This window comes from Galeopterus variegatus, unplaced genomic scaffold (genome assembly GCF_000696425.1).
Source record: "Galeopterus variegatus unplaced genomic scaffold, G_variegatus-3.0.2 Scaffold1836, whole genome shotgun sequence".
NCBI lineage: Eukaryota > Metazoa > Chordata > Mammalia > Dermoptera > Cynocephalidae > Galeopterus > Galeopterus variegatus.
Window position 1 is genome coordinate 137435 of NW_007727947.1, and position 15238 is coordinate 152672.

The window sequence follows — 15238 nt, forward strand, 5'->3', positions numbered from 1 at the left end:
AAACTTCTTAGAAACACAAATTTTTGGTTTCATCCCAGACCTAGTGATTCAGAAAATCAGGGTGTTGTGTGCAGCAGTCTGTGTTTTAACAGTGATTCTAATGCACTCTCAAGTTTGAGAAACACTACCCTAGCCCTAGGGCCAAGCTTGGGTCAGAACATTCATCATGTGAATTTCAAAAATTAGAAAAACTTTACATTTGTATCAGGATCTTCAGCTAACCAAACACTTCTCCATCTTCATTCCCCTTTCTTATTATAGCAGTTGTTGTAAGTCAGCAGCAGGCATAACAATAAGTTTTGTTAAGCTCCATTCAATAGATAAAAATGGTAAGGTTGAAAAAGAAAAAAAAAAACACTTTCTCAAATGATAAGATTGAAACAGGCAGAGTCAAAGCAAGAATCAGGCCCAAGGCTCTTCCCACAGTAACATAACATCATTCAGAAACCAGTAAAATAAAATAAAGCACCAGATAACTCAGTTTAGGGGCCAGAAATGTGAATACATGTTTCCCTTCGCAAGGATGCTGGCTGATGTGGTAACTAACCTTTCAGGAGGATTCCTGAGGCTTTGGGTTTCTAAGGCTCCTGAGTCAGTCCTTCAGGACAAATTAGGACAATAGCCTGTACAGCTTACATTGGAGAAATGGCAGATTTTTTTTTTAAAGGCACAATAAATGGCGTTTGTTTTTTTAAAACCTTCTAGCTTTCTAGGGGTGAAGAACCCCTGCCTGTAGGAAACCTCGCTTCCAGATTAGTCCTAGCAGAAGCACCTACGGTCCTAGCAGAAGCACCTAAGCCTTGGTGGACACAGCCGCAAATGTTCTGGAAAATGGGGACAAAAAAGGACTGATCAGGGTCTTGTCTGTGTTTGGGTGGCTGTCTGGCGCCCCCTTGTGTCCAGTATCTGGACCCAAAAGTGACTGAAGAGAAGTGAAGTGGGCGGGGACAAATGGCTACAGCCATTATCCACAACGGGGTATGGCCAGAGGGGAGCCAGTAAATGGGCTCAAGGTGGGCAAGGGCCACTCTGCACACCATCTGGGCTGCGCTGAAAGCCCCTCCGGACATTGGCCCAGCCCGGGTGGAAAAGCACTTACTGGGACAATTTGCCTAGAACAGGACAGGTGGAAGTTATGCCCAAGCTTACCCAGTTGCCTCCACCAAGAAGCTTGATCATCGTGTCCCTCCTGCTGGGTGTTTGGCCAGTGGGATTTTCCTCCTGACTTACTGCCCAGGGCAGAGGCTTATAGCCTTTTTTTTTTCAAGGGAAATTGACTGTTCTGCTGAAGACAGCTTGGGCCCCTGAGGAGGAATTACAAAGCAGTTCTGAACGTGCTAAGTCAGTGGGTGATAATGGGCACAGTGTGCCCAGCAGAAGCACTTCCCACCTGCGGCCATAAATAGTCCTTAACTGGTTCACACAGAAGGCCTGGGGTTGGCTCTGCCTTCTTGCTTGCCTGCTCCCTCTGACTCCCACCCCCAGGATTTTCTTGTCCCAGCCAGATTACCATATTGTACAACTGGTGTGAAAAGATCTTTCATGCCTGGACCACAGCACCTTCAGCGCAGGACTGTAGAGCCAACCCCAAGCTTTCAGGGTCATCTCTAGCCACAGAGCAATGCTCACCCTACGGAGCAGCACTGATCTGAGCCTTCAAGTTTGGCTGAATCCTGTCTCCAGGATCCTGACGATCCTAACTCTAAGATCCTGACTCGTAGATGCTGAGTCATACAAGTCACTAAAACACTCTGAGCCTCAGTCTCATTGGAAAAATGGAAATCTTGAACCTAATATTAGCCCAATATAGAATGGATCTAGGAACTTTATAGAATTAAATATGCTGGTAAATCTAACAAAGTACCCTCTTGCCTCTAAGCCTTTGCACATGCTGTTCCCACTGCCTGGAACAGTTTTCTCCCTTTTCTCCCTCACTTGGCTAGCACCTCTTTATCTTCAGTCTCAGCTCAGCCTTCTCCAGGAACATTTCTGTATTTCCCTGAGATAGGCCTGGCTCTCCTCCTCTGCTTCCCATAACCCTCTGTCTATCCCCGGTCCCAGGAGTAGTCACGAGGTATGTTAATTGGCTGTTTGCTGGTCTGGGCCCCCACTGTAATAGACCCTGTGAGGCAAGAGCAGGGATGAGGTCTGCCTTATTCATGCTGGCATCCACAGGGCTTGGTACAGTGCCTGGCATCTTGTTGGCACTCAATGACTATGGGTTTGACTGAAATGGATGGGCTCAGAATGAAGCACAGGCTGGGGTCAGGAGCAGAGGCCAAATCAGGAAAGCAGCCAAGGAAACATGCTCACACCCATGGCCTGTCCACATTCTGCACAACTGCCTGCAGCCTGACAGGTCAGTCCTAGAACCCATGGGTGCATGTGCCAGTGAGGTCTCTGCCAGTCATTTTTGTGGCTGTGGACTGTTAGAAAGAGAAGAAACCTTTGGGGGTCATTCAGGCCTGGAGCCCCAGCTCAACCAGAGACGCTCTGCTTTTATTCTTTTGTGTCTGTGTTTCCCAATGTGATTGTGTCTTAAAAGTCTGGTTTCATGGTTTAAGAGGAGAAGGAGAATTCTGGAAACCACTGACTTAGACCTGTGCCCTCATTTTGCAGAAAAGTAAAGGAGACCCAGTGAGGAGAGAGGATCTTCCCCAAGGTCACACAGCTCAGTAACGGCATAGAAAGACCCCAAATCCTGGACTCCTTACATACTTTTCAGAGGGAGGGAAGAAGATGGGAGTAATTGTTATTTGGAGTGAAGAGCTGAAGGAGACTGAGCAGGCCCACAGGGTCCCCAGATCATGATGTGCACCTCTGAAACCAAGGCATGGGGCGGGGGAGGGCGGTATGAGCATCACACATACCCATGCCAGCCTTCCTGGGAGGTGAGAAGTGGAAGGCAGTACACAGAGAGCTCCAGAGGGCCTGACCATGGGAGGTCATGGTCACGGCCACACACACATACTGCACCTGCACTCATGGTTAATCCCCACCCAACCTCCCTGCCTGGCCCTGACAACTGTCCCTGGGAATATTGTCTCCTTAGGCCATGGAGGGCTGAACCAGCTAGGAGGAGCCTTTGTAAATGGCAGACCCCTGCCAGAAGTGGTCCGCCAGCGCATCGTAGACCTGGCCCACCAGGGCGTAAGGCCCTGCGACATCTCTCGCCAGCTCCGTGTCAGCCATGGCTGCGTCAGCAAGATCCTTGGCAGGTAAGCACGAAATTCACTATGCACCACGTTCCCTGCAGGGCCCTTGCCTTCTGCAGCCAGCCTTCTGGCTGCAAGCCCACCCACCTGCCTGGGGACTGGAGGTCTGCTCCCGATGTCCAACTTTGGTCTGGAACTTGAACAGGGTGTGGTTGGTTGGGCTTTGTGGCCTTTGCCTATCCCCTGCTCTTTTCTGGTTTTCTTGCCCTTCCTTCCTTTTTCATCCATTTCTTCTTCCTTTAGTTTCTCCCTCTCCCTTTTTATCTGTCACCCATGTGTCATTTGCTAGAGGATTCTCTGCTCCTGAGGCAGGACAATCTTGACCAGAGATTATCTCCCTGCTGAGACCTAGAGAAATGAGCTGCTAGGGAGAGGACACACATGAGACACGGCTGCCAAGGTCTGGTCCCTGCAAGAAGGAAGTCTGGGTTTGGGCTTCTTAAACCATAACTCCCAGGGCACCTGCAACAGAAGCACTTGGGTTATTTGATAAAATGCATATCCCTGGGTCCCAGTCCAGACCTACTGAATCAGCCTATCTGGGAGCCAGGCCTAGATGCTGTGATTCTTACGAGATGATCAGGAGACACTTATGAACACTAAGGATTGAGAGGCATTGATCTACAAGACAACAGGGCAGTGGTCCACAGCCCTGGCTGCACATTAGAGTCACCTGGGCAGACTTTATTAAAAAATAATAATAATAATGTCTATGTCCCAGCCCAGATCAATTAAGTCAAAACTTTAGGGGAATAGGCCCAAGTTTTAGTATATTGTTAAGCACCCCCTTTCCCAAAATGACTCTAATTCTCTGCAGCCAGGGTTGAGAACCACTGACCCAAAGGTTCAGGAGGGGCCAGGAAAGGCAAAGCCTCCACATTTTCTAAGCTGGAGAACCACTTCCATCAGAAATGCCCCTGCACCTGGGAACATTTATTTTATTTTATAGAATGTTGTGTTGCCCAATTCCAGAATTGCAATAAAGCCAATCGATATCTTTAAAAACAAAATGCCCCTGGGCCGGCCCGGTGGCGCACTGGATAGTGCGCCGCTTGGGAAGCGCGGCGGCGCTCCCGCCCGAGGGTTCGGATCCCACGTACAGACGGGTTCCCGCTCCCTGGCTGAGCAAGGCGCAGGAGCAACACCGAGGGTTGCGATCCCGTTGCCGGTCCCCGGTCCGGTGCGGGGGCAACACTGAGGGTTGCAATCCGTTGCCGGACACGGAAAAAGACAAAAGACCAAAAAAAAAAAAAAAAAAAAAATGCCCCTGCACCAGAGGATGCAGGGCTCCTAGTCAGCTCTCTGTGCCTCTTCCCCTCCCCATACCTGTCCCCCTCCCCAGCCCATGTGTGGTCTCAGAAGGATCCCTGGTTGGACAAGACAAAGGGGCCTGGACTGGAAATGAACTGTCGACAGCCCTGGCTCCTGTGTGAAGTTGTTAGGGAAAACCATAGCTCTTTGCTGAGGTCAGGAGAGGAAATTCCCAGGATTGGCTGTGGCATCCCAGAGAAGAGATGAGCCCTGAATGGTAGACAAATGAATAAAGTTTTAAAGAGCCAAATTCTTTTTCCTGGCAGAAGAGACCAGAAAGTTTCACAACACACAAGGGAGATATCCTAACATAAGCCATCGATCTGTCAAAGCAGCTAGCTGGGGGATGAAGAGAGGGAAGAAATGGACACCCTGGAAGAGGAGGCTCAGCTTAGTGGCTGGACCTGGCCAGGGATCCACGCGAGGCTGGGATTCCACAGTTCACAAGGAGCAGCTTCAATGCGAACTACGTAACCTGATAGACAACCGGTGACCAGGGCAGTGAGGGATACGGCTCGGGCTTGGACAGGGTGTGGAGCAAAGGTGAACCAGAAAGACAGGGCAGAGGGCCCAGTGACCCCAGCTGGCCTCCCAGGCAGGGGTAAAACCAAGACACCAAGGAGAAGAGTCAGTCATGCTTTAGCCAAGAGAAGCTGGATGGAGAGACCGCCCCCATCAAACTGTACCTCCCACAGAGCACAAATGCCAAGATTTCCTTCCTTAGGAAGAAGTCTCTTGTGCCCCATAAGATGGCTCCTGCAGGTGCTCAGACACAGGAGAATGGCCAGAGGAAAGAGAAAGAGGGAAGCCAGGGTGAGGTCTTTAGCGGAGGGCTCTGGTTTGTCAGCAACATGAACCTACCCAAGCAAGGGAAACAGACAGTTCTGGGGACATCAAGTGTTGAGGCCAGGCTTCGGGGCACGTTGCACTCCCATGCCCTCCCCAGAAGGCTCAGAGGGGAGAGAGGCTCCAGCTAAGTCCCTGCCCAAAGATCCCACCTGCTTATTGGGTAATTCTTTGGGGTTCTCTATTGGAGTAGGTACTACGAGACTGGCAGCATCCGGCCTGGAGTGATAGGGGGCTCCAAGCCCAAGGTGGCCACCCCCAAGGTGGTGGAGAAGATTGGGGACTACAAACGGCAGAACCCTACCATGTTTGCCTGGGAGATCCGAGACCGACTCCTGGCTGAGGGTGTCTGTGACAACGACACTGTGCCCAGTGTCAGCTCCATCAACAGGTGAGTGAGAAACAGCAGCCTCTGGCATCCGACTGGGGCCCCTGAGCTTTGGGAGAATAATGAAAGAGACCTGAAGAAGGGCCTGGCTTGGGTGGAGCACGGGCTGGAAAGGGGCCTCATGCTGAAGAATCAGGCAGGAAGCACCCCCCGTACCAAGCAGCTGTCTCCTCTCCCCGCCTCCTCACCTGCCCCATGCTCCGGGGCACCCTCCCCCACCCCCACCCCCACCGTGGTGCCCACCGTGATGTGCTATCTACAGTTTCCTTCCTCAAACACCACATCCTCTTTCATTCAATAAAAGAATCTTCTTGAATTGATCTTTTCCTGAACTCAAGACCCCTAACCCAGCCTTCATTCAAGCATTCTCTCACTTGTTTAGTCCTTCAACTATTCACTCACTATCTCAATCAGTCATTTACTCACTCACTCATTCATCCATTCATTTATTCACTCATTATGCACTAGGCCCTGGGGACACAAAATCTCTGTCCTCACAGAGCTTACAGTCTAAGGAGAACAGACACTAATCAACTACCCACATGAATGATTGTAAAAATGCAGCTCTAAGTCCTGCTAAGAGAGGAACATGAGGGTGCCTGAGCTAGCGTAGTGCGACTTGGCTTGGGAAGGCAATGAAAGGCTTTCCCTGAGTAAGACACAATGAGTAAGAGTTAACAAGGTGAAAGGCGGAGCAAAAAGAGCTCAGAGAGAGCACATGCAAAGGCCCTGTGGCTAATACGATCTTACACAAGAAGCTGAAAGCCAGTAGAGAGAGGGAAGGGGAGAGGAGGTAAGCTGAGATTGCAGATGTCCACAGAGGCTTCTCTTCGGGGGCTAGTGGCTGTATTACATATTCTCACCTTTGGTCCATGAGCAATGGGAAGTCCTTGGTAGGTTTGAAGCAGGGGGCTTACTTGGATTTCAGAAGGCTCACTCTGTCTGCAATAGGGAGAATCAATTAGAAACGGTCAAGAGTGGACAGAAGTGGGCCAGTGGGTGACTCTCGAAGGAGAGAGTTGGTGGTGTCATGCTCTAAGGTATTGACCCATAAGATGCAGAGAGGAATGAATGCTGGAGAGGTTTACAAGGTCAAGCCCACAGAACTGGATGATGGGTTTGATAAGGAAGGGAGGGAAGCAAACGTTAAGCCCCACCTGTGTTTCTGCCTTGAGTGACCAATGGTACTAATCATGGAATGGGGACACTGGGGTGGACCAGGTATGAGGAGTAAGGTCATGGGTTTGATTGTAGACAGGTTGACTTCAAGGTGCCTTTGAGATACCCAAATGGGATGTCAAGAGGTGATTGGATCTGGGGCAGCCATGAGTCCTGTTTTCTCTTCTTTTCTCTGATAACCTTTCTTCTCTTCCTCACAGAATCATCCGGACCAAAGTGCAGCAACCATTCAACCTCCCCATGGACAGCTGCGTGGCCACTAAGTCCCTGAGCCCAGGGCACACACTGAGTGAGTGTTGAAGGACCTGGACACACACACACACCCTCACACACATATCCCCATCTATGTAGACACAAACACACAGAGTCACACACAAACACCCACACGGACACACCTGTGTACTCATAAATCTATGTGTGGACTGAGCTGTTCCACTGGAACAAAGCCTGGCCTGCTTCCCGGGAAAGATCCACTGAACTATTGAGAGGTGGGAACACTTCAGACAGCACTGACTCCAAGAAACCCCCCACCACGAGCCCTCCGGAGGAATGACCTCCGAGCCTCTCCAGGGCTCTGTCCACAGCATGGTTTGCTGCCTCCACCATGGTGACAGCAGGGACTGTGAGGGGTGCCACTCCCACATCCTGACCCTTTCCTTCTTACCCCACTGCAGTCCCCAGTTCAGCGGTAACGCCCCCAGAGTCACCGCAGTCGGATTCCCTGGGCTCCACCTACTCCATCAATGGGCTCCTGGGGATTGCTCAGCCTGGCAGCGACAGCAAGAGGAAAATGGATGACAGTGAGTGTTGGGGGACAACAGGGCAGCTTGGGGGGTAGAGGAGGGCAGTGTGCTCAAGCTTTGATGGAGACAGAAGTCCTTCCCCTGATGGCCTAGGACTTTGTCGGGGCTCTGCAATGCCCAGCCTGCAGAGTCACACGTCCTGTCTGCAAGCTGGCCAAGGCTCCGAGACTGGGAGCCTGGCCCTTTCCCTCCCTCCGCTCTGGCCTGGGGGATGGGTAGATGATTCCCCTGAAAGCTCTCTCCCTGCCTGGGGCTGCCAGGTGACCAGGACAGCTGCCGGCTGAGCATCGACTCGCAGAACAGCAGCAGCGGGCCTCGAAAGCACCTTCGCACCGACGCCTTCAGCCAGCACCACCTCGAGCCGCTCGAGTGCCCATTTGAGAGGCAGCACTACCCAGAGACCTACGCCTCTCCCAGCCACACCAAAGGCGAACAGGTGAGAAGCTGGGCTGCGGGAAGTGAGCAGGGGTGGGCAGGGATGGGGCAAGGCATGCTCTGCCAGTGAGCCTGAAGTCCTGCCACCAGAGCAACCAGAAGCTGGGCTCTGGGTATGTGCTTCTCGCTGCTGCAAGCCTGATAGGCTTTACTTCTCCAGATGCCCTGGCATCTTCCTCCTCTCCCAACCCTCTCGCCTCCCCTCACCCAAAGCCTTGGAGTCTATCCCTTTCCAGGAGGACAACCTAACTTGGTGGGGCCATCCCCTTGCCATCGATGGCTCCCCTAGGCTGCAGGATGAGTCCAACAATCTTAAAGTGTTGGCAACAAAGCCTTCATACGATGACCTCAAGCACCGCCACCGGCCCTGCCTGCAGCTGCTCACTGTGCACACCCCATGACCCTACATTACTCACGCCCCCAAGCACACCACCCCATTCACACTTCTCTGCCCTTGCACATGGTGTGCCCTCCTCACAGAATGCCTTTCCTCCCACTTCCCTGCCTGGAAAAACACCACTTGGCCATTATGACTCAGCGCAAACATCACCCTCTCCATAAATTTTTCCCTGTCCCTCTCTCCCTCCTCTGTGCTATGGCATGTCCCACCTGAGCTCCTGGTAACTTCTCACCGTGTCTCACCACAATCGTGTAAAGACACAACAGATTTCTTAAGGACAGGGCAGCCTCCAGAAACATTGTTTTTATCTCTAGCACCTACCATTGCATCTTTTAATAGATGCTCAATATAGGTATATTGAGTGAATGAACAAATGAATAAGTTGAGAAACCCGGAGCAATACATCACAAACTACAGGGAATTTTTCTTGCTAGTGCTCAAGACGGGTGGAATGGATGATAATGGGTTGGCTCCCGTGGAAAGCTGACAGAGACGTGAGAGGTCCCACCCTCAGGCCAGCAAAGACTCTACAGCTCCAACAGAACCACTGGGCTCCCAGCTCATTACTACCCGTCAGCAGTCGTAGTGTCTTCCTCCCCTCACCCACCAAGTCAACCAGCCGAGGAGGGTCTTTAGGGTAGTGTCTGTTTGCCCCTCTTTGCTTACACTGTCATTTGCTTCACGAGTGAGGCAAGCCCTATGCCTTTAAGATCTGAGAAGGACAATGGCGATGATGCCAGTAATCTGCTGAACCACTGCCAGTGACCGTAGGGGCTGCTGGCCCTGTGCCAGCACCCACAGCTGGGCTTGCAATCTGCGTCAGCTGTTTTATCAGCTTTGGCTGGGGCAGCCACGAGGGGTGCTGGGAAAGCCGGCCGTCAGCAGACCTGGGGAAAGGGCCTGGACGTTCATCCACAAGTCAACACAGGCTCCAGGAGGGAGACGGGCCTCAGTGGGGGGCCTGCAGGAAGCCTGCCCTGTAACAGTGAGACTGCAAACCCAGGGTGCAAGCCCCAGCCGCCCTGGGAGAGTAGAGAAACCCTGCCAACGAGACCCTGCGCACCCGCTGGGTCCCAAAGTCATTTTCTGGCTCCATCCCCAAGCCCCACAAAGGAACCTGCTTGATGACAGTGAACCTGGGCCATGCCAGCATCCCTACATAAGGAATCCTAGAATGAGAGAGTCTTAAAGCTAAAGGGGACCTCGGTGACCCCCTAGTCCAGTTTTTCCATTTGTGTGGAGATAATCCAGGGTCAGAAAAGACAGGGAAGGTTTGGGAGAAGCAGATGGTTGTGGAGCTCAGGGCTGCTGGCCCTGGTTTCATCCAGACGGGTCCCTGTTATCTGTTTTAGATATGGTGTTTCTATGTAAGTTCTTACTTAGAGACTGGAAAAGACATTTTGAAAACCATCGAACTGTTCCAACTCCCTATCCTCATAAGGAAACTAAGGCCCAGCACAGTGTCCATCAATCATTCATTCCCTCCCTCAGTCAATCACTGACTCACTCATTCATTCACCTGGCGTGGTGGTGAGGGGACGAGAGAACCCAGCCAGTGCCCATGGTCCCTCACATCCAAGTTCTTACTGCCAAAGAAATACTCCGTGTTCTCTCACCTGGGCAGAGGAAGGTCTCTGGCTTGGGAAGCCACGAGAGAAGCACAGGTACTCACACCTGACCTTAAGACGGGGCATAGACAGAGCCATCTCTTCTGCAAAATTAACAAGTGGGAAAGTATTTAAGAAAAATGTCATGCAGCTTCATTCCTGGTTGCTATTTCACTGCCAGGCATAGTTAGAGGAGTTAATATAGCTCTCGTTCCTCTGTTTCATAAATGCACCAAGAAGCATGTAAACAGAATGTGAATATCATGACAGAGACCAGGAATTTGGCAGCTCTGACTCTTCACATAATCCTGAAATAATAATAATAATAACTATGATAACAGATTCTCAATCTGTTGTCAGCATTCTATGCTAAGAGCTTTATATAAGTGCTCAAGCATTCTATGCTAAGTGCTCTATATAAGTAAATAAAGTCTCATTGAATCCTTACATCAGCCTTGTGAAGTAGATTCTATGATCCCTGTTATACAAGTAAGAAAATCAAGGCTCAGAGAGATCAAGTAGACTAAAGCTACTTGGCAGTTCATTGCAAAACCAGGGCTCAAACTTGCTTAAGTTCTGAAGCTTTGTGCCACTCTGCCCGCAATTCAGATTCAATCCCAGTACAAAATCCAGCCATCACTGGGATGTTTAGGCCATTCAATGCAACAACACCAAAATGTTTGACTCTATACATTTTTTCTTCTTTTTTCACTAAATTGCCTAAATTTTAGAATAGCTATAGGATTTTGAGTAGATATTTTGTTATTGAATCAACATATCTATAAGGCATTTTAAACTTTTCTTACACCCTGTAGAAATTAGGTGTTTTGTTCAATGTCATTAAGCCGGGCTCTAAGCAACTCCACCCTGCCCTAAGTGGGCCCCCTCAGAAGGCATGGAACCAGAGTACCATTTAGTCAGTAATTGTCGCTACACACCAATGATGCCCTTGTGGCCTCCAGAATTGACTGAAGCTTCCAAAAGTGCCTGGCAGGCAATCGGAAAGTGCTGTGGCTCCTTGGAGAACCCAGCTTGATGGAAATCACTGAAAGCAGCTGTCTTTGGAGGAGCTGTTATGTAACCACAGAGCATTCCCTGATTTCAGTTTTGCACAATGCTTCACATAGCGCATTTGTGACGTGGGTGACCCATAGATGGGGCATGGATGTGTGCTATCTCATCCCCTGGTGGGAGGAGCCATGTTGAGGGTGAAGTGCATTTGCCTTTAGTTGAACAAGTTCTTTTTGGAAGGAACAGCTTAGGCAATAGCTGTACTCATGCCAGGAGAGGCTGGTAGACTAAAATGAAGTCTCATTGACAAAAACCCCCAGGTACTTGATAAAGAGTATTTCAAAGAGAATTAACCCCAAGTATCATTTTCAAGCTGAAGCTGCACACTTCCATTTGTTTGGATACGGAGAGAGAGACGAAGAAATCCATCTGCTGTGGTGGGTAGAGCACCTGGGGCAGCATCCAAAATTCTGGGTGTAGTCCCAGTTTCATTTACAGAACTGGGACATTTACCCCTCTGCATTTCAGGCTCCACGTGTAAAACAGATACAATGTTACTCATGTCACAAGGATGCTGGGGGGAGTCTAGGAGGATGACAGACAGAGGCAGAGCTCTAATGGAAGCTCTTGGCAAATGTGAGAAGTGGTCATTATGTCATCCAGTTTAGGGCAGCAGTTGAGAGTAGGGGCACTGGAGTCTGACCCCTGGAGCCTGAATCCTGGTGCAACTCCATATGGGAGTATGACAAGTTTCTTATCCTCTCTGGGCCTGTGTTTCCTATCTGGAGAGGAATAAATTAACTGAGCGAAGCACTCTGAACAGTACTGTTAGGTGACTGCTCCAGCCCTTGGCACCATCCTATCCTCTGAGGTCTCAAACTGTGTTTGGAGACCAGGAAAGAGATCAGCTATCCAGCCAGGGCATGTCCTCAGAGGGCGACTCTCTATCCCATGCCTGGGCTTCCATGCCACTAGCGAAGCTTGAATTCCAGGGATGCAGAAAGGGAAAACCCTGAGCCTGGGATTGGGAGAACAACAGTAGGGCTTTGAGTCGGAGAACAGAAACGATTAAACACGCTGAGCGGAGTCAAGAATGAGCAAGAAGAAGGGGTCAGTGAAGAAAGGAGCTTTTCCTAGAGAAATGAGGGCCGCCAAACCCTGAGACAGGCAGCAGCGTCTGTAGGAAGGCTTGCTTGCCCAGGGCTCTCTGTGCTCTGACTTCTTTTTGCTCCCCAGGGCCTCTACCCGCTGCCCTTACTCAACAGCACCCTGGACGACGGGAAGACCACCCTGACCCCTTCCAATACGCCCCTGGGGCGCAACCTCTCGACTCACCAGACCTACCCCGTGGTGGCAGGTAGGACGCCTGGAGACTCCCCCAGCTGGAGCCAGCTGTGAGGGCGAGCTGGAGGGCAGGGAAAGCAGAGCTTAGCTGGCCGTCAGCAGGCAGGTGTTTGGGGCCCTGGCCTGGAGACAGAGGTGGCCTACGCCTCAAGGTGTGTCAGGGGGGCCGTGCCTGCAGCCCTCGGCCCTGCCTGAGTCTCCTGGCTGCCCCCGCCGGAGAGGCGGGGCACACACCCTCTGACCCGCGTGGTCTCTCCATCTGCATTGGGACAAGGCAGCGCAGGGAGGCAGAGCTGCTCCTCCCCTCCCCCACCCGAGGGACACCGTGTGGCCCCTCGCTCCCGCCCCCGACGCCCGCGCCCCGTCCCCGCCTCTCACGGCTTGGTTTACGTGCATGTTCCCGCCCCGTCATCTCACACCCCTCTCTCCTTGTTGTCTCCCTCCCTCCGGCAGATCCTCATTCACCCTTCGCCATAAAGCAGGAAACCCCCGAGGTGTCCAGTTCTAGCTCCACCCCTTCCTCTTTATCTAGCTCCGCCTTTTTGGATCTGCAGCAAGTCGGCGCCGGGGTCCCAGCCGGTGCCTCGGTCCCGCCCTTCAATGCCTTTCCCCATGCTGCCTCCGTGTACGGGCAGTTCACGGGCCAGGCCCTCCTCTCAGGTACGACAGGGAGGTCCCGGGGGCCTTCCTTGCAGGCATTGCGGGGGGCGGGAGGTGGGGTCCTCAGGGCCAGCTGCCAGTCCCTAATTTGGGTGCAGCCCCTTTCCGGGCCCCCATCTAGTCCACGACCATCCTATGACCTCATTCCCTCCACAGCTTTTGGAGGTGCCAGGCATGGTTCTCCATGCCAGGAAATCAGGCCTCAGAAAGGACAAGCACTCTGGGGCTGCCAGAAAGTTGGCACAGCACCCCAAGACCCCATGCAAAAGCAGGGACCCTAAGGCCAGGAGCCAGGCACTGTAAAAGGGTAAACACTTGATCTTGGTTTTAAAAAATTAAAAAGAAGGAAAAAGAATCAGAAAATTTTGGAAGGATGAAGGCATTGGTCTTTGGAGCCAATTTCCGGATCAAATTCCTGAAAAGGACAGAGGGTTAATCCCAGTTGTGTCTCCATGATGTAGCTATCTTCATACCCAGTTTAACCCATGGAGGACACTCAAGCATCTTTTAAACATCATAAACTCCTAGTGACTCAACAACTTGAGAGATGGGGGCCCAGAGGACCTCCCACCAGGAACCTCATCTGCCTCAAAACATTTAAAGGTAGAAGCACCTTAGGAGGCATCCAGAACAAATCTGTCCTCGTACTGAGGAAGAAGCAGGCCCAGGGAGGAGAAGGGCCTAGCCAGGGTCTCTGGATGGGAGCATGGTGACCCGCGGGTCAGGCCTTGGGTACGGCTGGGTCTCCTGGCAGAAAGACATCTGCCCATCCAGCTGGGGCCTGAAAATGGCTGAGACGGTCAAGTGTTTGGCTTGGGCAGGAGAAAGCCTGAGATGCAGTGAAGGCTGAGGGGAAGGGATTCGTGACAGTCTTCAGATATCTCAAAGGCTTTCATAGGGATGACGCTATTTTAGATGTGGATCCAAGGGGGTCCCAGGCCCAATGGAAGAGGCCAGCTAGCTTTCAGTTCAGCATTGGCAGGATCTCCCTAATGTTACAGCTCTCTCCAAGGAGTACCGGTGTTTAGTCACAGAGTGAATGTCTTCCACTCCCCCTCCCCCCACACCCCCAACCCCAGCCCAACTGAAAACCTTGAGATGCTAAAGCAGAGAACAGTGGGAGGTGAGGCGGGGGCACCTGTTACAGAGACAACCCAGAGTCCAATAGTCCATCTGGACCAGTGGTTTTCAACCTTGTTGAAACCCTTTACAGAAGTCAAGTATACTAACCAGACCAGTGAAGAGTTGCTCTGTTTGAATTAGGCGCCTTTACCCCAGAAAGCCTTGAACTTGAAAACCACTGCACCAGAGGAGTAAGACCTCTTCCAGCCCAGAGGGCCCACAGGGTCATTCAATTCAAGTCCATGGACCCTTTCTTATAACCAACTGTACATTTCCTGTCTGTCTGGCACCTGAGGGTTTTTTGGTTTTTTTTTTTTTTCTCTGTGCATCCCTGCATCTAATGTGGCAGGTCCCCTTGGAAGAGATGGACTCCCAGTGTGTGGGCGGACAGACAGTGTTTAAGGGTCTGAAGCAAGGAAGAAAATGTTGACTCGGAGTTTGAAACTTCAAAAGAGGGTGAAGTCAGCAGAGATGGGTCATTTGTTTTGACCAAAGTGATGAAAGGAGAAAAATCTGTGAGCTGAGTGGCATTATGTCAGCCAGAGAGGATGGGATGGGGAACGGCAGAAGAGGGCAAGTAGAAGAGGCCCGCATCCATTGTGGGGTGGACCAGCTGCTCACAGGGCAAGCCCGTGTGTCTCCTGCAAGTGGCAGGCCAGAGTCAGGGGCCACAATGAAGCAGGTGGGGAATGAGGGTATGCATGATGCACGAGGTGACAGGGAGCAGCTCTTCTGTTACTGCACGAGCTGTGGAGAGGCTTGGCAGGACCAGCTGAGAGGGGCAGGCAGGACAGATGGCAGCTGGAAGTTGATCGATATATCATAGCCCAGACTTGAGCTGTGGTATGATGTGTAGTTGGAACAGTCCAGGGCAAACTTCCTGCTCCCCAAACCCCCACACTTTCTCCCCCCCCCCC

At 51.6% G+C, this 15238-nt stretch overlaps 1 protein-coding gene across 1 annotated transcript in view; it reads left to right on the top strand.

The window, feature by feature from the left end:
• Nucleotides 1-15238, top strand: part of PAX8 (paired box 8) — a 58517-nt gene that overhangs the window by 31336 nt on the left and 11943 nt on the right. Inside the window, exons 2-8 of the mRNA XM_008579223.1 lie at nucleotides 3053-3218; nucleotides 5566-5763; nucleotides 7140-7228; nucleotides 7614-7739; nucleotides 8003-8178; nucleotides 12432-12552; nucleotides 12993-13199. Coding sequence (XP_008577445.1) covers nucleotides 3053-3218; nucleotides 5566-5763; nucleotides 7140-7228; nucleotides 7614-7739; nucleotides 8003-8178; nucleotides 12432-12552; nucleotides 12993-13199 — 1083 coding nt within the window. The remainder of the gene's footprint in view (nucleotides 1-3052; nucleotides 3219-5565; nucleotides 5764-7139; nucleotides 7229-7613; nucleotides 7740-8002; nucleotides 8179-12431; nucleotides 12553-12992; nucleotides 13200-15238) is intronic.